The following is a 23,071-nucleotide window of genomic DNA, read 5'->3' as shown; positions in this document are numbered from 1 at the left end:
GGGGAAATTGTCTCATATGCAGATGACACAGTGCTTCTTCTAAAAGCAAACACATCGTTAGAACTGAACAAAAAGGCTAATTCAGACATCAATGAACTGAAAACATGGTTTGACAATAACCTACTAACGTTAAACTCTAAAAAAACACACTATGTACCATTTTTCATAAACAAACCAAATACGCCGCATGAAATAAACATTCGAATTCACTCTGCACCAAACACTCAACAACACCACTGTAACTTACTATGTACTAATATTGAAATTAAAACTTCAACCAAATATCTAGGGATCACTATTGACAAAAACAGAGTACGAAAATTAACCTTTATTTTTTAGCTGCTTGAGACATATTCTAAATAAAGAACTACTGAGAATGACGTACTTCGCATTCTGTCAATCCATAATCCAATATGGTATAATAGGATAGGGGGGCGCCTATAAAACTCACACACAACCTCTTTACATTGCGCAAAAACTAATAATTAAAATAATATTAAAGAAATCATTTTTAAATTCATCTGAACTCATTTTCAAAGAATTTAAAGTCAGAAAATTAAATACTCTTTTCCTGTATCACGCAACCTTACAAGTTTACAAAGATAATATCCTAAAAAAACCGTACCATTCAAAAACACAGTAAAAATCTCAGGCAAAAATACATGTTACCAATTCCGATTTGTAAAAAAACTTTGGGTCAGCAAAACTAAATACTTAGGAACAAATTTCTTCAATAAATTGCCAGAAAATATAAGATCACTGATAGTTTCAAAGAATTCAAAACACAATTAAAACATATACTAAATACCTAAACTAAATAAAAAAACGTAAATAAATAAAACAAAAACAAAAACAAAAATTTAAAAAATAAAATAAAAATCTAAGAAACTAAACAAATAATACCTCATCCCATACACACAAGCAATTGCTTATTATGGGAGAACATTGAAAAATAATAAATATTAATCATATCATAATATCTTTTATCTTATTACTAGTGAAATATATATATATGTATATCACACATTGTAAATTTTTTTATTGAATAAATATAATTTTTAAAAAAAATCTATGGCATGGTATAACGGTTGATTTAAACCTCGGCTTGATTGGAATGTGGAGCTTAGCGCGGCTTGGAACATGATCCGTATATAGATCGGTAGCCTAGATATCAGCAATATTACATGTATTGTCTATGATTTTACTAGCGGAAAATACTGGATGAAACATTTTCTATGCTGACTGAGTGGTATATCTATGCTCTTACCTTATCTGGAACACTGGGCGTCGCCGGCGGGCTAATTTATTTTGATAAACTTCCCAACTTCAATCAGCATGGTGCTATACGTAAGGATGCTAATTTTAAATAGTATTTGTTTTGCTGTAGTCAATGCACTATTTATGAAATTATGACAAACAAACCGCTGAAAACACTGTCCTGATGTTGAAAAATTCCTTGTATAATACCTTACCAGACTATTTGTCAATTTTAGATTATCAATTAATAACACCAACATCTCCAATCGCTCGATGAATCTAACCGTCCATACTGATACAATTATGCAATTTACGTAAATTTCGGTGAGACTGGAGTACGTAAACGACATATTTTAGATTTGTTACTGCTAGCGCCTCGGTGTCTAAAAAAGAAACTATTCTGCGGCTTACCAAGGCTTAATTGATTTAGCCCGCTTAAATTTACGCGAGGAATATCGCACATAGCGAGATTGCGGACTGACTGATATACCAGGTCTACGGCCTATAAAATTCACATCGAGGTTGCCAATTTGTGGAGAACTGCCCAAAGTGCGGGGAATTAGCAAGATTTTTAAGAATTGGATTTTTGCGGAGAGAACCTTTTTATGGGGAAAATTGGAAATATGGAGATTCTGGACATTCTTGATTATCCAAATTTTAAAAATTAAATTAAAATTTTCCAAAAGAGTCTATTTTAATTTTAAAGCCTGAACGAAAGAGAAAATCCGGAAATGAGTATATAGTAAAAAAACCTTTACTAATTTCAATAGAATTTTGATTCATTTTGGAGGTAAAGTAACTTGTGAGGATTTTGTGGGAAATTTGAAAATCATTTCATCTCTTGCGGGTATTTTTATACATTGACAACTATGATTCAAATTTACATTTGAACCGATGAAAATATTTTAAAAAACAATACTTTTAAAAGCCGGTAATCTTAACAATAAGAAACGTCTCGACTTCCATACAAAGTACAGCGCTGGTTGAAAAAAAAGTAGGCTTTTTGAGAATGGTCATCGATGAAGTCACGGGTCACTTCCATTGATTCGATTGGGTTTTTAGAGACCCAAAAAATGAAAACTACCTATAATAATAAACAATATGCAGGTTTTTATTTTTAAACACATTTAAAAATGAACTTCAGTTTCTCATTGCAGAGAGCATTGGCGGAAGTAAATATCTTTCATATCGAAACTGAAATTTCGGGCGACAATATTATTAGTAAAATACTCATTTCGGTTGTGATTGTTTCGAATTTAAGCATCATTTTAAAAATTGGAACTGATTGTGGGAACAATTAAGATAAGCTATAAAGTAGATAGGTACGAAAATTATATCATTCTAATTAATTCATTTATCCTATGCCTATTCGACATCTGTATTTCTTCAATACTTCATTCGAAAGATAAAATTATGATTGTTTCTAAAATTTACAATGGTTGTTTTAAAAATACAATCATCCGGTGGTAATTTTTTATTATTTTTATAAATACGTTCAACTTCACAAATACCACAGTAATTATAATATCCCGTGATACTTCACGGGTCTGCGCTAGTATTACGTACATATTTTATTTTATTTATTTATTGAATATTCTCGCCGGCTTCCACGTGGTAAACAATAATTTAACTACAGTGATATTTGTTGGAATTGGGTATACTAGTCCTAGCGAGAGGTCGTAAGTGACGTCATCGTTTTGGTATTTTCTGTCTTTTCGCCGGTACGGGCTCCAGCTGGGATTAGTTTGAAAATGTAGGATACGAACAAGAAAATGGAAAGAAACGTAACCAAATCACGTAGCCACCGACAAATATGAAGCCCTTGTTCGTATCCTAGAATATAGCTCCATTATTTGGACCCTTCTGAACAAAATAGAAAAAAAATACAAAAAATGTTTATGCGTTATCTGTATATGAGAGAATATACGTAGGTACTATCCAGTTGTTAAGAGGAATGCTCGATTTCAATACCTTAGAAGCACGCCGAAAAGTTTTCAGGCAAACATTTTTTTAATAATTTTTAATGATTTTCAAACTAATCAATCGAACTATGTTCAATCCATTTATATTAAAATAGATCCGATGCACTTTTTTATACTCCTAAAGCGACGACTTCTGCCTATCAGAACGCACCAATCAACAGAGCGACTCGATTCTGCACTGACCATTGACATTTTCAACGTAACTTACAGACAGTATTTATCTTTTGATGTATGTCACAAAATAGTAAAACTGCCCATATGACCTTTTATACTTACATGTCCCTCAAATTTGTGATCTTTTCCATAACAAATTGGTATATGATCGTTTTATGGCGAACGTGAATAAATAAATAAATACGAGAAAAAAATTCGAAAACAATCCTTTTCTTTCCTCTCGCTCAAAACAAAAGAACTCGATTTCTCATTTTCTTCTATTCCATTTTTCAAATGGTTTTATTAGTAATGTAAAAAATTTACTAGACGCGACGGAACCAAATCCGTCAACAACCGATGCTAATTTTAGTTAGTTTTGGAAAATACTATAACTACCATTCTACGATTCTAAAGTAGGAATTTGGTTTTGTTATGAGCAATACATTATAACTTGCACAGATTACAAAAATTAAGGTTTTATTAAAGACCACACCTGGAAAATTCAAAGCTAAATATTACGTATAACTTTAAAGTTATGTAGTTTGCGTAATCTCATTTGAAAAGGCGCATAAATTGGTCGGTAGCGAGACTTAGTAGTAACTTTGAAGTATCATTTTATTAGATTATTTATCGGTTTCACTACCACGAACCATAATTGCATGCATCATTCGAACTATACGAAAATTATTGTAAAATTGTGAACCTAATTCATAACACGTTTCACTTTTACTGGCGTGATTTGTATAAAATTGGAACCTATTTATGTTGCACGAACTTAATTCTGACAACCTACCGAATGTTATCTATATTCAACATAAATCTCGCTAACCCATGTACCTACTTATAATAAAACCATTAACTTGGATATTTATTGTCCAAAGATTTGTATTAGCTACAATTTCTAAAATTGATATTATATTCATTAGGGAAATTATCAAAAATTATGCTTGATATTTGTGATGTTATAAAATACATACACTATCATGATTATTATTTTCAAACACGTGCAGTTTTTGATAAAAACCATCGTAAGAAAAAGTTGAAAGATATTTAGATTCCGTAATTAACCAAAACCTTCTAGATCACAAGGCCGGGACACTGAATCAAATCAGCCTCCTAACTTGTATAGGAACCTACAAAAAATATTATTTTATTTGTTTATTAAATTAACAAAACTTTTTTAACATATATTAATAAATAAGAATAATCCCATAGAAGTTAGGAGGCTGCTTTGAATGAGTGGCCCGGCCTTGTGTTCTAGGAGGTTTTGAATAAATCCTCCCGTAGATTATTGGCTGTATATTAAAAATAATATAAACGACATAAAAGGATTTCGTCAGGTACCTCAAACATGTAGGTAGGTAGTACCTACCTAATCAGAACTAGTGTTGATCCTTTATTCCTTCAAAATGATCAAACGCTGAAGACTGAAAATGCAATGTCATTATTATGTTATGTATAAGGCCGTCCATACACCTTCAAGTATACCTGCGCGTGTGTAGGGCCGGCAAGCCAAGTATACTTGTGCAAGTCTCCGCTCAGTTATACTTGAGCTGAAGACTTGCGCAAGTATACCTACATGAGAGCTTTATCTTTTATAATTCCGTTTCAACGATCAACTGTTGAATGTAGAAGACTTTGCAAGAGCTTAAGCCGAAATTTCCGTCGCGTTTTTTTGTAAATCTCCTCACCTACCTACCTATTTAAAGGAGGGAACTGGGGATTTGGTTTAAAAATATATTTTATTTTTTTGCAATGGAAAGACTTTTTAACTGAATTTGTGAACATAATAAACACGAGAGCCTTTTAAGGTTTCTTAATATTATCGATTATTACTACCGAAAAGTTTATTTAAAATCGTAACATAAATATATACACGATCATTGATGTTTATATATATATAGTATATAGGTACCTACCTCAATGTAATGTAATAATAGGCGGTGCGGCACTGGCCTAACTGATAGTATCTAATATCCGAAGAGCTGTTCTGTAAAAAAGAAGGAAATGAAGACTACTGAATTGAAAGTAGCAGACATAACAAGCTAATCATTATTATTTATCTTGAAGGAATCAAAATAGGAAATCTTAGTAAGATCTCGCATCTCTCCTAGTAAATACAGGTGGTACGCAATACGCATGCGTGGTCGTATGTTGGTAGCTGGCCATGGGACGGGAGGAGGTGCGCGGCGCGGGCCGGGCGGCGTTAGTATCGCTCTAGCGGGGCGCGGTCACAGCGGGCATCCAGTGTATCTGCCGCCATTTTTCGCGTTCCCGCCAGAGAGCGCTCGGTCGCCGGCGTGTTTCTCGTCGAAAAGTATTCAAATAACCGGTTTAGCGAAATTCTTGTTGTTCCAAAATGTGTTTCGGCCGTTTCTAGTGTCCTCAACTATCCCTTCACGGTTAAAAAAGTGTAAAAAAATCGATCGCCGAGTCTGCGAAGTGTCAGGGCAGTGTCAACGGAGCGGCCATTACGGGTGTTCGACCACTCGTTTTAGGTTAGGGTGGCGTGCGAAACTGTGCTTTAGTGATACAATAGTCGGTTCCGCGAGCAGCATTTGCATCGGCCGGCCGTTGGAGTGTCTCAGTTGTAGGTGTGCGGGATTTTACATGTGCCGTCGACAACCTGCGTCTGACATACGGGCCGGAGGGTGTCGGTAGTGAGGTGAAGTAGTGGCTGTCAGGGTGGGCACGCAGAGCCGGGCAGAGGCCAGCCGGCACACCTGACCGCGGAGGAAGGTCAGAGAGACAAGATTGCGACCACATTCTGTCAGGACGCGGTGCGCATCATGGGGTGTGCTCAGTCGGCCGAGGAGCGGGCGGCCGCGGCCCGCAGCCGGCTCATAGAGCGAAACCTCAAGGAGGATGGCATCCAGGCAGCCAAAGATATCAAGCTGCTTCTCCTGGGTATGTACTGAACCGCTGGACTGCTCTAACTTCCAGCCTACTAGACACACACTATTATTCACCGGTCAAAGGCCCCAACATAACATAACATGGCCCACTCGACCAACTGTCAGTGTCAGTCTGAAATACCTACTAGACTTTTTACTATTCCCACACAGCAAACAAACACCCCTTCTTCAGCGGTTACTAATTTGTGCCTACCTACCTACCTTCGATGACATTTCTGTAGACGGGTACTGATTCCTTCTTGGAAAGAAAAAATACATTCCTGAGTTTAGTCATCGATCGATCATCGTACAATATAGCTAACAGTTCGCCACTGTTTCAGAATAGATGTTTCTAGGTTGTATTATTATTATTATAAATGAACATGTCATTTTGTATGTTGTTGATTGTTCGTTTCATGTCTCATATTGTAAACATTGCTGATTCAAAAAATTATATTTACCTATTCGAAATAATTATTATTATTACTAGTGATTACTGTAGATATCTATAGTTGTATAGTTCTTATCATTCAAACTTTACGCACCTATATCTTTAATTGATTGATTTTAGAAGGTTATCTTAACAGTAATGAGTCGGCACTTATTAGCATCAATGAAATTACAGCAATAATTAACTGGCCAATTTTTCCACAGCCAATTATTATTATTGCGCAAATACTCTGAAGGACTCTTTCCTCACCAATAATTCTGAAAATTTTGTACAATGCTGACACTGATGACATGACTAATGACAATGACTAATAATAAATTTGTCGATAAGCTTACTCAATACTCTGACTTATGACAAAGAACAGATATGCCTACCATATAACACTATCATTTAATATTTTATTCCTAATTAGTTTTATACATCTATAGAAAATAATTTCACCTAACTTTGAATTTAATAATTTCGTTAGTCTGATCCATAATGGTCTTGTGTGAATTGTCAAAAAAACACGAAAAACGGCTTCACAGACAATGAATAAAAATAAATTTGGTGCGGTAGGTAGGTACCGCACATTGGCATAAAAAATAATTCTTTAAAATCAGCGACAGCAGTAAATCACTGTCTCATGATACAGTCGAAACACTCGAACGGTAAGCTCTGATGTAAAGTATTTTGCACGGTAACCGGATAAATCATCACAATGATAATTCATCACATATTTAAAAAGTTATATAAAGTCATGGAAAGTGATGACACAAAAACATTATTAACTGGGTTATGTAGGTTAGGTTAAGTTAAAAAAATAATTTTTCATCGTTTCTAATGACTTTATATCACTTTTTAAAAGTGTGTTGAATTGTCACTGTGTTGAGTTATCATGGAACCATTTTGCACAGCTTTTTATGTCTTGAATTTCTAGGCGACTGAACCTGTTTACACGAGTAAAGAGTTATGAATTTTTGAAACAGCTGTAAAAAAATATGTATTAGACTATATGTATTTTTCATTGGTTCAACAGAAACATTGGCAAATCAGCAAAGAAATGATTGTGTAGGTAGAATACAGCAGAAATACAATATCTCTAAGAACTTTTGTCGTGAAATTTGCACGCGTGAATGCAACTTGAAACGTAATTTCCACCATGCACTATGGAACTGGGAAATATTTGATGAAACATGAATATTCACCATATGTTTCGATAATAGAGTGTTTCAATTCAGGTGATATCAGGTGTAGTAATGTGGTAGATATTAGTTGAAATTTGATATGAAGCAAGCGCCCCTGGGGTTAATTTTTTAAAGCAAACGACGCTGTAGAAAATATGCAGAATTATAATGATTCGTTTCTGTCGATTCTAGTGAGAGTCGGTTTCGTTATCACGTGGTTTATTCGTCATGGCGTTGTGTTATCATCACCCCAATATTGATATTCAGTCGATAGTGTAATGTTTACAGAGCGGCTCCCCTCCTCCCACCTTCTCTACAGATAACCCCTGCCTCCCACCACGTTCCCACTGGTGGATGAGATAAGATGTCAGAGCCGTCAGCAGCTTTACGGGTTTGGTTCGATAAGTCAAACCAACAGACACTCGGACCTATCAATTATTCGTTATTACGAGTCAAGTGTCAATTTGATATTCCAAAAAGAAACTTTAATAGAATATCGTCTAATCAGGCATACTTGCTGATTGATTCGTTTTAACTTGTAACCTCTCCCTCTCAGTGGCGGCCGGTGGTCAAAATATGTGGGGGTTCACCGGATTACAAAATTAAGTCATAAAATAAATTAAATAAAGGTACATACCTATTTATAAAGAAGTTCTATTCTCTGTTCATTTTGTTTAGCAAAGACCTCTATCAATGCTTAACACTGATAGTGCGTTCAGTCTGTCCTGGCTCAACGTGTTCAAAGATTTTATTCTTTTTAACGTTGAGAAACATCTTTAGCTTTCAACTGAGGTCATTCCAAAGGTCACGAATGGTGCACAAAAGTTTTAGTAATTTCACAGTCTCGGGAAAGTCTTCTAATAAACAAGTACTATAAAAAAGTTGTAAAATTGATAAAGCGCCGTTAGCTTTTGAAAAATCGTCGCGGGCGTAAATTGCACAGAGTTTACCTTTTAGGTACTGAACTTTATTTAGGAAGTCATACGTTTTAAGCGTCACATTGAAATCATGTTCTGGGAAATTTGACCTGTATCGATTTTTATTAAATAGCTCATTATGGTGTTTACCTTAGGCACGGTAGCCTGAATCCTTTAAGCTCAAAACTTTTTGTAAATGTAAATGATAAGAATTATGTTTTTTGATTTTTTCAGAAAGGTGAGTTACATCAGTAACACCGCTGATTGTCCAAACTGAATCAACATCGTAAATTAAACACGTAAAACAAAATAAACTATTCAATTGATCACATGCACAGAGCTACAAGCTTTGTTATACATTGTTTTGTTAAATGATCGAGTAAACTTCTTCGATCCAGATTTGCACTCTTATTTTATTATCAGTTCAGGTTTTAGGTGGACCGGCATTTTTTATTATCACTTTGTTTTCAAAACTCGACCTATTATTCTTAATGTATTCCACATTCAAACTCATTCTTAATTTATACGTTGAACAAACACAAAAGTAATCATAAATTAGTATAACATGCAATTGATATGCCTTATTAATAATTGATATACAAGATCGATATAACCTGCAATTAAACTTCAAAACTTTCTCAGAGTAAGAAAAGTTTTAAATTCAAGAGACAATGCCTGGCAACGGCGAGTACTGACTGAACTGATAATAAGTAATCTGACCATCACTCATCTCTTAATGACAAGTTTTATCCTGTATGCTTGTATCGAAGAAGCGTAACATTCGCTGAAAAATAGCAGATGGTAAATTGAAACAACGATATCGACAATAATATCAAACATACGCGTTTTAGTTTAACTTTCTACTGAATAAACCGTTCCTTCTGATGTGGTGGTAAAACTCCGAACGCCGTTCTTGATATGGTATTATTTGCAAAGAATAGTATGTAATGGTATGGACCCACGCTTTCGACTGTTCCACAGAATATGCGACAAAGCAGTTAAATTTTGGATCGCAATCGAAAACGAACTGCTACGAACATAGGCACAAGTCAAAGTCGGTCTGCAAGTTAAGCGCGCTTAATAAGTAGGTACCTTTTGTATGAGATATTATAACCGAACCGAGTTTCGTATTGTGATTAGCCATGTCGGAAATCTTGTTGGTTGTTCGGCGCTCGGGAGCACATATTAGCTGGCCGCCACTGCTCCCTCTTCTCATAATGATATTTGTAACAGAAATAGTGTTTACAACCGATCTCTCAGTGTCAAGACCATAATACGGAATTATAGCACATACATTGTATTTCCACGATTTTCGCGAAAATGAATTACAATGTCTCTACTAGCTTGGCATCCTCCATCATTGCACGGCATATATTCCGCTTATAATGTTAACCTGGGAATGTTTTTCTCTCTTTTTATAAAAAAGGGTACAAATTAAGTTTTCCAATAGATGCACTTCAATTGTTCATTCTTTGATCAATTCAAACACGCGAAATCACTTCTCAATTGAGTTAGGCAGTTTTGTTAAAAATAAACTTTTTGTAATTAGCCTTAAGCTTTTTGTTTTTTTTTTAAATATATTGTAATTTTATATGTTTATAATAAATAAATTCATTTTAATTTATTTATATTTTTTTAAATATTGGTTTATGGAGATTTTTCTATATGAGCGCGGCTGCTATCCGCGGCTGCTATCCGCGGCTGCTATCCGCGGCTGCTATCCGCGGCTGCTATCCGCGGCTGCTATCCGCGGCTGCTATCCGCGGCTGCTATCCGCGGCTGCTATCGCGGCTCTGTTCAACAATCCAACAAACTTTCTCCTATGCAAGCTCGGAATCCACTCACGTGCGAGGGGTAGTTACCCATTTTTTAGACTACTGGGAGGCTGTATAGAGTACAGAGGATTCAGTTATTCTGGAACGCTTGGGTCTCTGTTCCTGATGACTATCTAAGCGTCAACATAGACTATTTTATCTTCCCTGTAAGGTGTAGGAACAACCTGCCGATGGTTGTGGTGGGAAGAAGTGTAATTCTTCGGATACAGACATATTTAGCATCAGTGAGGAGAGATTTTAAAGGGAAATCCTTCTGATTCTTAAAAGAGTCTCGCCTCGTCGGCCCGATTTCCATCGTTGCCTGCAATTTTATTTCCTTTAATTTTGGTAAATCTTTGTAATCATGCATCTTTGTAGATTATTATTATTAATATATGTTTTTGAGGAGTAAGTACGTAGGGGATGAAATCATGCACACTTAACGAAATACAGACAGCTTTTTAAATGGCTAATCGCCAAAGGTCAACAGGTTGTTTCCTTCATTCGGTTTACCTGACCGTGTCAAATAATATGCCTCAAATAGTCTACTTCTACAATATAACCTTCTTCCAGCTAGCGCATTCTTTAAAACACTCCCAACACTGGATAAAACATGTAATTAGTTATTTAACCGTTACCGTGCTTCCTTCAGTAGTCGGCAGAGAAGATGGAAACTTACATAGCGACACGTGGAATCCTCTCCTCTGATTTATCTCTGAAAGAACATATGCAATAAGTATTGAAATATCATAATAATAATAATAATACAATAATCCAAACCATCCAAATGTAGGCCTCGCAACACTCCTTTGTCCTGCAGACTAGAGAAACTCTTTATTTGCCGGCTATCTATAATCCTAATACAGGGTTTTCCAATAAGAGGTGTTATTTTGATATTCAATCGTAAAAGATCAATGGTTGCGTTGCTTGTGTGGCACGTAGCGCCGTCTTGTTGAAAGTAAACGTTGTCCAGATCAATACCATCCAATTCCGGCCATAAAAAATCATTAATCATCTCTCGATAGCGCAATCCATTCACCGTAACTGTTGCTCCAGCCTCATTTTCGAAAAAGTAAGGTGCAATGACTCAGCCGGACCATAAACCGCACCAAACAGTCACACGTTGAGGATAGAGAGGCTTTTCAACAATAACTCTTGGGTTTTCCGAGCCCCAGATGCGACAATTTTGCTTGTTGACGAAGCCACCGAGGTGGAAATGGGCCTCATCACTCAAGATGATTTGCATTTGATTCACTCAAGTGAATTTTAATAATTTCAATGCGTTGTTGAAGCGTGTATCGTTCCATTTTTATTAATGGCGTAGTTTCTACTTGTCAAATGTCAAAAATGACAGCTTCAAAAGTAACATCTACCGAAATAGCGGGCTATTCAAAATAACACCTCTCTTTGGAAAACCCTGTAGTAATAATGAATCAATTCTCCTTTTTCAAAGCACTATCCTTTCTTTGACTGTAAAAAGAACCAGCAGCCAGCGGAGAAGACAAAGTATTCTGTGGCTCCAATGCTTATTGCTGCAGCTCAGGGTTCCGCTCCAAAGCCTACTTAGATCAACTAGTTTTAATCGGTGGGACTCTCGTTGAGTAATTGGGTCCCAGTTATTTGACCAACTCATTATTTTCGTTTTTTTCAAGCGCCCTTGTCGTCACGCTGTGTTACACGCTGCATGCCTCGCGTTTCCATACATAATAGGTGCTAAAGATGTTTTCATGACATGTTTATGTTTTATGCCAACATTTGCCGGCACGTTTGTAAAATTTATTAATTTTACGACGTTCGTACGGTGTTACTTGGAACCGGTAAGATTTGCAAAAAAATAGAAAATATTCTGTGTTCGTCGTTTATTAACCTTATATTATTTATTCCTTTATTTAACGCCCAGAGGGTTTTTAAATGTAGGTGGTACAATTTTAATGACAGTTTTGAAACATGATAAAGAAATATTAAAAATAAAAGAACATAAATTAAAAAATACAGTGATTTGAATGGCTTACAAAAATATAACTTCCATTTAGGAATAGTGTTTAAATAAGTCTTTTACGTAATCCACAAAATTCGCAAAGTTAATATTAAATATATTATATCGACATCACCTAAGTATTGGTTTCCCATAGTGTGAAACCGTTGTATTGGGGAGTTCGCAATGTAATTGCGCTTATGTGTGTTGCATTGGAATAGTGTATTTTGTCGTGTTGTTATTGTAGGTATTCGTAAGTTTATGAGTTGCAGAAGTTCGCAACAGTCGAATTTAGAGTTTAGAATCTTGAATAAAAAAGTTAAGTCGTTTATTTTACGCCTGTCTTCCAATGTGTGTATTTTTAAAGTATTAAATAAAAAATGCTATTGTTATTATGGACATATTGCGCACTTGAAGTGAAATTCCACTTAAACTGCGCTATATAAATGCCATGTTATTATTATATTTCAAACTAAAATTTCATTTCTTCTGTAACATTGTTTGAAATTGGTTTAGCTACATTTAGTGGTCAGATCTACCAGGTACTGATATGATTTGAGATTTGCAACCCGGCATAATACCTCAAAGATAAATCACGATAACCAGATAATGTCCGATCTTTGCACAGGTTCGCAGCAAATTTAACGTACTTGAAGTGAAATAGCACAATAGTGCGCTATAAAAAAAAATTGCAAGTAAGTGTGTTAGCTACAGGTATTCGTCTCATAGCCACGTGTCTATCCATCTTACATATCAGTTTTCTCAATATTCTATAATTGTATAAATTTGATAATTACCATAGGCATATTTGCAATAAAACTGTACCATTTCGACCCACGGGACAGTCTTTCTTTTTCTTTTAGTGCTTTCAAAGGCAACAGTTTAATCTGTTATTGAACAATGGTGTATATATATATATAGAAATAAAAATGGCAATTACTCCTTCGGGCTTTTATCATTATTTAATCAACAATTCTATTAACAAATTCGTCAATCTCTTGATTAGGCAAGTCCACGCATTGATAAGCGATATAACCAAGATCTAAGGTTAAAACTATGTCGATATCAACGTAATCATATTATTTTAACACGGTCTGTTTGCTACTAGTTTCCAAAGTTGCTTAGGCTGACTATTAATACGGTAGTCTCATGATTGTTTAACTGCACGACAACACGAAGCAATGGAATATTTCCGAATCATTCTTCTCGTTCGTTTTGCCATCTCACATCTCACGTGTACTTAAACGTTGGTAACACACGACACAAACCAGAATAATACACATACATTAAAGATTGAAGTAAAATCATTCTTTGGCACGTTTAATGTTGCAGCTGTTGTAAGAAAGGTAGCTTATGTCATAGGGGTGCCCGCGTTCCTACTATTGATGTTAAAATAGTATGTTGTTTTCAAGGGTATGAGTCGCGGTTCAAATTCATAACTGATCGATTACTTTTTGATGTGAAACATCTTTAGATGCGCCGAGGGGGTAAAACCGACTTTTGCGTGTCAAGACGGGACGACGCTTCATTTGGCCAGCCTCGTGGCTTGTGGGCTCTTTCCGCCGGCTGCCTAAACTCTATGCGGTATATTGGCTTTTTTTCTCATTAAAATTGGCAATTGATCTATTCGAAATGATGATGAATGTTTAATTTGTAATTTATTTCTTTGTGTGTATTTTAATAATAATAAAATAATTGTTTTATTATCAAAAATATAAATTATTCACTTCCTTCAATAAAAATCATTTTCGATGTTTCACATTGACAGTCGTCCGTAATACTATTTTTTCAAATTGATTTTGATATCAAAAATGCATTTAGGTATGCCCTATATATACAGGGTGTATCGGCAAGTACCCGACAAACTTTAACCAGCTATTCCTCAGCACATTTGGAGTAAAAAATGTTATGGGCGCTTTGCTGTCCATATTTTACACTTTTTTCCCATTAAAAGCAAAAAATAAATAAAAAAATCTACACTCCGTCACTGTCATTTGCATTGTTTCTCGTGTTCAACAGCTGTTATTAGCAAGTGTGTCAAAAAGTGTCCTCGCTCTTTCGTACACACTAAATAATAATAGTTACAAATGAGACGAATGATGCCGTGCCATTTCGTTGTGATTGTAAAAGCGCGCCAATGTAGGTACGTACGTTCATTATTCAACGAAACTCGAACAAAATATTGCCAGACGGGTTTTCAAACTTTGAGAAAGGATAAAACATTGGTGACATGTGGTGAAAATATGAATGATAAATTTTTTATTAAAAAAAAATGTTACCGGACAGCAAAGTGCCCATAACATTTTTTACTCCAAATGTGCTAAGGAATAGCTGGTTATAGTTTGTCGGGTACGTGCCGATATACCCTGTATATTAGACATATATTATCTACTATAGGTATTTTCGCCATTTTTGACAATTTCGCCAACTTGCTACTTCACAAACCTACCATAAAAATCATACAAGTATAATTTAATATGTCTTCGTTTTATGATGTAATAACTAATACCAGAATTCACACTTTTTGTTGGCTTCTTGTCTTATTATATGCACCACTTTGACCTAAAAATTGCGGACAGAAAAGGTTTCACGAAGACTTTTGAGTTTTTTTAGCTGCGTCAAGTTTAAAACAAACAGATTTTCTGCTTTACTTTGTAGGGCTCTTGGATAAGAAATAAGATCAAATAGCTATCAATAGTTGTTTTTATTTCATTTTTCCGCCAGATGGCAAGTTCGTAAAAAATGTAGCAACCCTAAATAATATCTTCCAATGAATGGAATTCTCGATGCGCTTCTCATACCAAGTGAGATATGCACTATTCATCAACCTGAGACATGCACTATTTGCGACAATTCCGCAATTTTTTTTTAAATCTAGAACAATTTCTCAATCAATTACAACCTCGTCTAAAATCCCAATCTCGGTAATCTCTGACTTTCCAGCAGGTAATCACCGGAACATTGTTCGCGATAATAGTTGTCCGGCAATAGTGTCGCACTTGCTCGTACTAAACGGATTGTGCGACCGGATGCTGTCACGGCGGCTCTAGTGGAGACGCATTCTTGTTGATTTGATGCATTTATTTGAATTATCTCATTGTCTCTCGGGCTGGACCGGTGGCTGAGACAACTAGGGATCTAACTAAATGCGTGACGGGAAGCGGCCAATAAACTCGTTCCCTACCCACCGCATACCGTTATGATGCGGGATTGATTCACAGATTTGCAAACTGTTTCCTGAACAGCATGTAGCTTGCTTAATACGATATCAGATTTGCGAAAATATTTCTGAACAATTGTTGCAAATTTTAGATTAATATTTCGTGTTCATTTTGTATCGTGACTTAAGATGTATGCAAGTGGTACTATTGATTTTTTTATTTATTTAGTTAGTGGTGTTCTCCATAAGCTTATGCACCAATATATTATTACTAATTTTATTTTATTAATATATATTGCCTATTTTGTGACATGCGTCAAAAGATACAGGATGTTGCCAAACAGGCAGTACAAAAGAGACAGTGCAGTTTTAAAGGACTATTAAATAAAAACGATGCAACTTGCGAAAACAGCACGATCCTCCCGACACAATTGCATTGCTGCACCCTGTAGTCGCCGAACTGACGTGTAAGTGACGTTGAAAATGTCGATGGTTAATTCAGAATCCTTAAGCAGTTATTAGACTTATTTAAATAGCACTGATGTTAACCAACTGATAATAAAAGAAAGAGGTATTAAACCATCATTTTAATAGCTTATCCATGAGATAACGTATATTTTCGATACTGTTTATAAAGTTTACTATTCGGTACTTAAACCTAAGTTAGCCAAGATTTCTACCTATCGCAAGTTTTTGTTTGTTTATTTATTAATATGTTAATGATAAGCTATCAAGAGGATGGTGAAATACCGATTAAGTATGATATTAATATTATAAATATTCAGGTTTTAGCATTTTTAGAAGACTGACGATATTGAGAACACGATGTTTTCTAGTCTAGTCTAGACCGATCACATCGATAGATATTGTCGACCGATGGGTGCTCGTAATACTATGATATATTTTCAGCAGAGATTGGAGCATATCAATAAAACTCACGGCCTTCATCAATACACATATTCACTAACTTTTTTTTCTCAATATTATCACTTCTTGATTGATAGAAGGTGTTTCAGTCACATGCTCATCTTAGGACAGGTTGTTTCAGAGAATTTGAACAATTCTTCAAATTTCAAAGTTATTTTTCAATTTCTGTGAAAGATCTTTTCGAGTTCTGTTATTATTTCGGTTCTGTTAAGTAACTGGCTTATTTTATTTTATTTATTTGGGAAAATCAACAGATTATTAACATATATAAAAATAAACTAAATAATAAAGATAAAATCCAATAACAGATTTTCACTTAAAATTATAATAATAATCAAAAATATTAAAAAATATTTAAAAAAAAAACTAAGGGTTCTGTACCCGTGGCCTGAGAGATTTACAAAAAATACAATATTGTAAATAAAAAATTATAAAAGATGTAAGAACACAAATAAATAAAAATTTAAAGTTAACTGATATACCTACTAATAACCAGCTATATTTCAAAAATTTAAAGTTAACTAATATACTAATAACTTATAATTTCAAAAATTTAAAGTTAACTGAAATACTAATAACCAGCTAAAATTCAAAACATATATAACGTATATAATCTTATAATGATATAATAAATGAACTTGAATGGGACTTTCACAGAACCCGAAAATGAACGCTGAAATTTGATGAATTGTTCTAATTCTTTGTAACAACCCATCCATAGTCAAATTATTCAAGGTTCAAATTAAGATTTTCATAAGTACTATGCACATTGCATACAACTTACTTGGCAAACCCCAATCCAATTCATCAATTTCTCGGTTGGTGCAATATTGTAGCTGCACAGTAAATTTAAAATGTTATATTTAACTCGGCTCTGAACTTTACGATCCAAGTTTGCACGAATCTACAATTATTGTATTTAGATTATTAACTTAGCTATTGTTATATTTTCCATCTGCCTTTCTTTGATCTATATTAAAAAGCTAAATAACTAGGTAGTAACGATTTCTAATATAATACTTGAAACTCTTTAGAAATTAGTGTTTTGTTCTCACTCTTTTTGTCATCAATTCTTTGTGAATTTATTGTTGTCCATTCAAACACACATACTTGAAATTGAATGGATTTGAATAATCTACCTACTATTGAAAGACATTGGCCCACTGAAAAATATGATTTAAAATAAGAATTTTGCTAATACGAAAGAGTGACATGAATACAATGACATCTTCAAACACCTTTAATGCGATGAGCAATCACAGTTTGCTTATTATTCAATATTCATTTATCCTGTTTAAATTTTAACAAAAGTCCGTAATGAAAAAAAAGTTGACTCATGTTGAATAATTTAAGAAAGCTGTGGTTAGCTTTTCAGGACGTGTTGAAAGGTCAAATTATTCCGGCCAACCTTCGACGAGGTGTATAAAAGTTCTAGAAGCCGTGCCGTGCCGGTTAGGCCATGTTTTGCAATTCCTCCCGCGTCCCGGCGCGGCGTCGGGTTATACGTTTTACACCGCAGTCACGTACGTGAATGCAAATCCGTTGATGGAACGGCGTGTCCTCCTGTCCCGCGGCGTACAAACTGCGGGCATTCGCTGCAGTGTGCACGGACCGACTCATATATGACAGATAGAACGCACGTCGGAACGGGCCATAAAAAGATAATGGGGAAGTACGCTGATTTTTTTCCCGCCAGGACCTCGATTCTCGGCGAAGTCATTCCACTCGAACAACGAGTGGCTCGACCCACTCGCTGTTCGAGTGGAATGAATTTTGACCATTGGCATATATGTATAAGTATGTATCTTTGACGAGACTCACGAATAAGAACGTCGACAGATGTACGTACTTTCGACGGCGATTGCGAGCGGCCTGGATTGGAGAATCGATACCCAGGTTCGCATCGTCGCAAATTCTGTTTTACCACAAACTGTCAAATCATGTGAACGTAAAATTCTGATTTTCAAGATGCCCGAGAGTTTCGAGAGTTTTTGTTGCTTCAGACTTCACGAAAAATAATTTTCTACTACGTATTATCTTGCTTTGGACCAAAGCAAAGTTTCCACATCACACCTTGATGACGTTTAATTATTATATTTTTTAACTGCTGTTGACACTTTCTAAATGTAATTAATGGCTAGTAAATACTCGTACGTATTATTACTAACTAGCTGATATCTACCTAGCGTTCCTCGATTTTTCTCTACTTTCTATAAATATAATATGCATGTGTCATATATATAAACCTTCCGGAAAAAATTCTCTAAACGATAGTGAAAACCCCATCAAAATCCGTTGCGTAGTTTAGAAGAACTACGCGAACAAACAGACAGACGCGGATAGCGACTTTGTTTTATACTATTTTTGAGATTTTTTATGTATAATGACTACGCTGATATCAAAACAAAGGAAAACCAAGGAATAAAATTTGACGAAGGGTGTCTCCACCCAAATAGTGGCTTTTTGGAGCATTTCCAATGTTAAAATAGTATGTGTGTCGGCCTCCAGGCGACCTTGGCACATCTTGCGCAGAACAAACGTACAAGTAAATGTAAACAATACTTATCTAATACTTACTAATCTAAATATTATTAAAGCTTTCGCTAGAGATTTTTCCAACAGGGCTGTTTCAGCACGAGGCGGTTAGGGGTTTTGTAAAAATTAAGCCCTTCCTGTCACCTTATACTTCTACGGAGAAAACTTACTGATATGAAATACTGTTAATTTATTAAAAATCTCGTCAAATTATTCGTTTTCCCGTTAAAAATTGGACTGCGGGACTATAACGAATTAATTGAAAGAGTTCCTAACAAAGTATCAGTCACAGGCAAAAGTTTTATGGGGACGGCGGAACGCATTTCATACAAACACTGAGATTGATACTGACATATTTATACCGTAGCATTCCGTCATTATATCTAATAGGAAAAGAATACGTGTTATCGATATATTCTGAATGATTAACATTTTATCAGGAATTTAGATTTTTTATATCAGCAACTACAGAAGGTATCGCAGAAGTTTGTCACCTTTACCAGTTTCCCGGAGGTACTTATGTACTGAATCTATGACTTAAGTTGGCGTTAACTGGCTGAAGAGTATCCACCATACAAAGAAGAAGATATAACTAAATAGCTGATGATCCAGACCTTCTCATTCTCACCTCAATATGTGAATGCCGTAGAACTTTTTAGTTTTATACTATTTAGGGATTATGGTACTGCTGATGAAAGCTCCGTTATAACCTCTTCTTCGTTTTAAACTAGACAAATAGCACCTCCACTATCCTCCCACTTTTTGTTACACGCGTCGCTCATGATAAAGGCGGAGACATTACAACGGAGTTACCAGCGGTTAGCCTTTACCTTTTTTTATTTCTCGTGCGTTAAACATACGTGTCGCAGAGCCCGGAGTCCCCAGTCAAAGTAATAAACACATAATTCACCACTGCCGTAGAGCTGGCCCTCCGCCATGTCAGTAGTCGGTACTCAGTTCCCAGGATGTCGGCGCGCTATCGCAGGATACCGCCGACCACAAGTACACTCTCACACCGCTTTGTACTGTGAACGTATTCTGTACCTACCTACTGCAGGGCATTCTGGTGTTAATATTACTGTACCAATTATTCAAATCATTGCTTAACGAAATACGAAAGTAGAGTGTAGTGTTGTCTGTCAAACATATTATTATCCATAATATTCAAAACTATGCAAGTCCTCTGGGTTCGTTTCTGATCAATGGAGGCAGGCAAGATCACTGAATAGGTATCCGGAGTTTTTGGGTTTGGTTTCGAATCGAAATGCAAAAATACATCTTGAAATATCTCATACAACACTTTCGTGGCACTTTCGGCCCGTGAATTGTTGATATATTTTTTGATTGACTTTAGAATATGAGTGTAAATCATACTGATAAATTTCAATCTTATTAATTTAACCGTAGTAGTTGAAATGTTTCTATTATATATATATATATGTGTGTTTGCTATTACGGTTGTGCCTGTATAATTATATGTATGCAACATAACATGAAGCTATGTGGTTGATTTAAGAAACCTTACCAACATTGCATTTAGTTTTAAGGTGGGTTTTATAAACCTTCATTGGCAAGGTTAAGATCAAAATAAGTATTACCCACAACAAAATACTTAAGTGAAACATACATAAGCACATTATTAGGATAATATTAGAAGAAATAGAAGTAAAGATATGTAAGTGAATGCACATCTGGGAATTTGGGAGTAATGCTGGTCTCACACAAGCGCTATACTCTTATGGCTAGACCTATTTCAGCGGTTCCATGCTAACTCAACACAGTGACTATTCAACACACCTTTAAATGAACTAACTAACCTACTTAACCCAGTTAATAGTTTTTGTTTCATTACTTTCCATGAAATATAACTTCTTAAAGATGTGATGAATTATCATTTTGATGATTTATCCGGTCACCATTTCAGCATATCGTTCGCTATACTTTCTCATTGGGAGCGAGGGCGAACGATATAGTGAAATAGGCCAAGCCACGAGAATATAGCGCCCGTATGAGACCAGCATAAATAATAGTTCGATTGTATTTTTTCTCCAGATCTTATTAAGTAAACTTTAAAATTAAGGGTACTTATTAACAATATAGTAACACATGTTAAATAAATATGTATTTACTAGAATTTTTTTACCAAGATAAGATTTTTTTATTTATAATTCATTAGATCTTCCTTATTCTGGTTCGTTTTCCGAGTCTAATTCAGTGACAGATTAAATTAATCATAATATCTAACTGAACGACTCATTTTGAGCACATTTGCCTCGTTGAGTCATTATGACTCAATAAGCATTGTGAATTATATGAATAAACGTAAAACAGCATAATTTAATATGCTGCAAGTGGAGGCAAAAAAACGCCGAATGATGAAAGTAGGTAGTGTAAAGCCTCATTCACATGGGAGTGTACATGAGATGTTTTGGCGTGTGAGTTGACGTCCTTATTCACACTGATCATTAAACGTTTTGTTAATGTAGGAATTTATAACGAAGAAAAATTGTCGAACAGATTCCAAACAGTTTTAGAAATCTATTTATATAAAGAAGAGTCTGTGGCGGGCGGACGGGCGGCGTGATTTGATTTTTTATACAAATCAACAATTTTATTTTCCGAGATTGATGACATTTTGCATATTTGGCCTTTAATAATAATAATAATGTTTATTTCAGCTGGACAGAGCGGTGTGTGCAATGCTCTGCCTGCCATAAAAGTTTACATTTAAGTTAATACGTAAAAAATATCAATATAGAAATAAATAAAAAATGAATAAATTTATGAACACATTAGGACTTTATGGTTTCTTGAGTGAAATTCTCCATCTCTGGTGTAGAGGCGCTCCCTGCCACTAGGCAACGGCCTGGACAAGAGTGTTGTCCGATCTCTGGTAGCGCTGACTCGTCCCGGCTATTCTGTGGCGCACCCATGCACCCTTCCTTCGGTGAACATCTGTGAGGCGCTGCATCGCCAGGGGAGGCCAAATAGGGTTCTGTATGCGTGGTTGTACTGTACTCGGAGTGTGTTCATGACGCCTTGTGTGTATGTCGTCCATAGCTTGTTAGTGTAGAAGCTCATACAGTATGTTTGTAAAAGTTGCTTCTTCACCAGAGGACTGCACTTGTTGAATGTTCTGGCCAGCATGTTAGCTCGCACATTCAGTACTCTTCTTTGGCGTTCTATGTCATTTTTATCATTTAGGTCATCGGCGATGACATGCTCCAAATATTTGATTTCGCTGCAGATTTTTAGGTTGGCCCCGCCGAGACGTATGGGTGGAATGACAATGGGAACAGTATTTGCTTTAAATATCAGCAGGGATGACTTCCATTGTACATCAGTCCGTGATTATCAACGTAAGCTTTAAAAGAAGGGGAAGGTCAGTGGTCACCACTGTCTGTGTACGTCTACATGATTCGAAAAAGCACCCCATCCCCCATGTTCCCAGTTTTTAGTAGATGCCGTTGTAAAATATTCTTTTCAAAATCGCTGGGCTACAACTCTAAAATTAGCATAGCGAAACTTGGGTCGTGCTAAAATATCCGTTTGAGTGAGGCTTAACTAACAGACTGCCAATAATTGGCAAAATTACTGTCATTAAAACAATATGGTATGGCAACCATGACCGTCGCGTCATTCAATTGCCTTTTTTAATGAACGTGAATTGCCCACTCATTCAAATTGTTATCAATTGAAATATTTGTCATTTTAATTGTTTAAAATCTGAAGTATCTTGTTATTTGGAGAATCACTAAGCTCTAGCGCCATATGGTTGCTAACAGCTAGTTAAGTTCTTCCTTATCCACACACTTGAGTGATAACACATTGATTACACAC

The 23,071-nt window shown here is 35.5% G+C and overlaps 1 protein-coding gene across 3 annotated transcripts in view; it reads left to right on the top strand.

Moving 5' to 3' along the window:
• Positions 1–23,071, top strand: part of Galphao (G protein alpha o subunit) — a 234,901-nt gene that overhangs the window by 9,067 nt on the left and 202,763 nt on the right. Inside the window, exon 1 of one of the 3 annotated variants that reach the window (XM_089638796.1) lies at positions 5,591–6,299. The exons of 1 other annotated variant lie outside the window; for it this stretch is intronic. In XM_089638796.1, the coding sequence (XP_089494922.1) occupies positions 6,182–6,299 (118 nt within the window). In that variant the 5' untranslated portion in view covers positions 5,591–6,181. Of the gene's footprint in view, positions 1–5,590; positions 6,300–23,071 lie in introns of those variants that run through there. One more of the 3 variants, XM_089638798.1, reaches the window with a different exon arrangement.

Source organism: Hesperophylax consimilis, chromosome 13 (genome assembly GCF_061612785.1).
Source record: "Hesperophylax consimilis isolate HC1 chromosome 13, BYU_Hcon_1.0, whole genome shotgun sequence".
NCBI lineage: Eukaryota > Metazoa > Arthropoda > Insecta > Trichoptera > Limnephilidae > Hesperophylax > Hesperophylax consimilis.
This window is presented reverse-complemented; position numbering and strand designations above follow the sequence as displayed.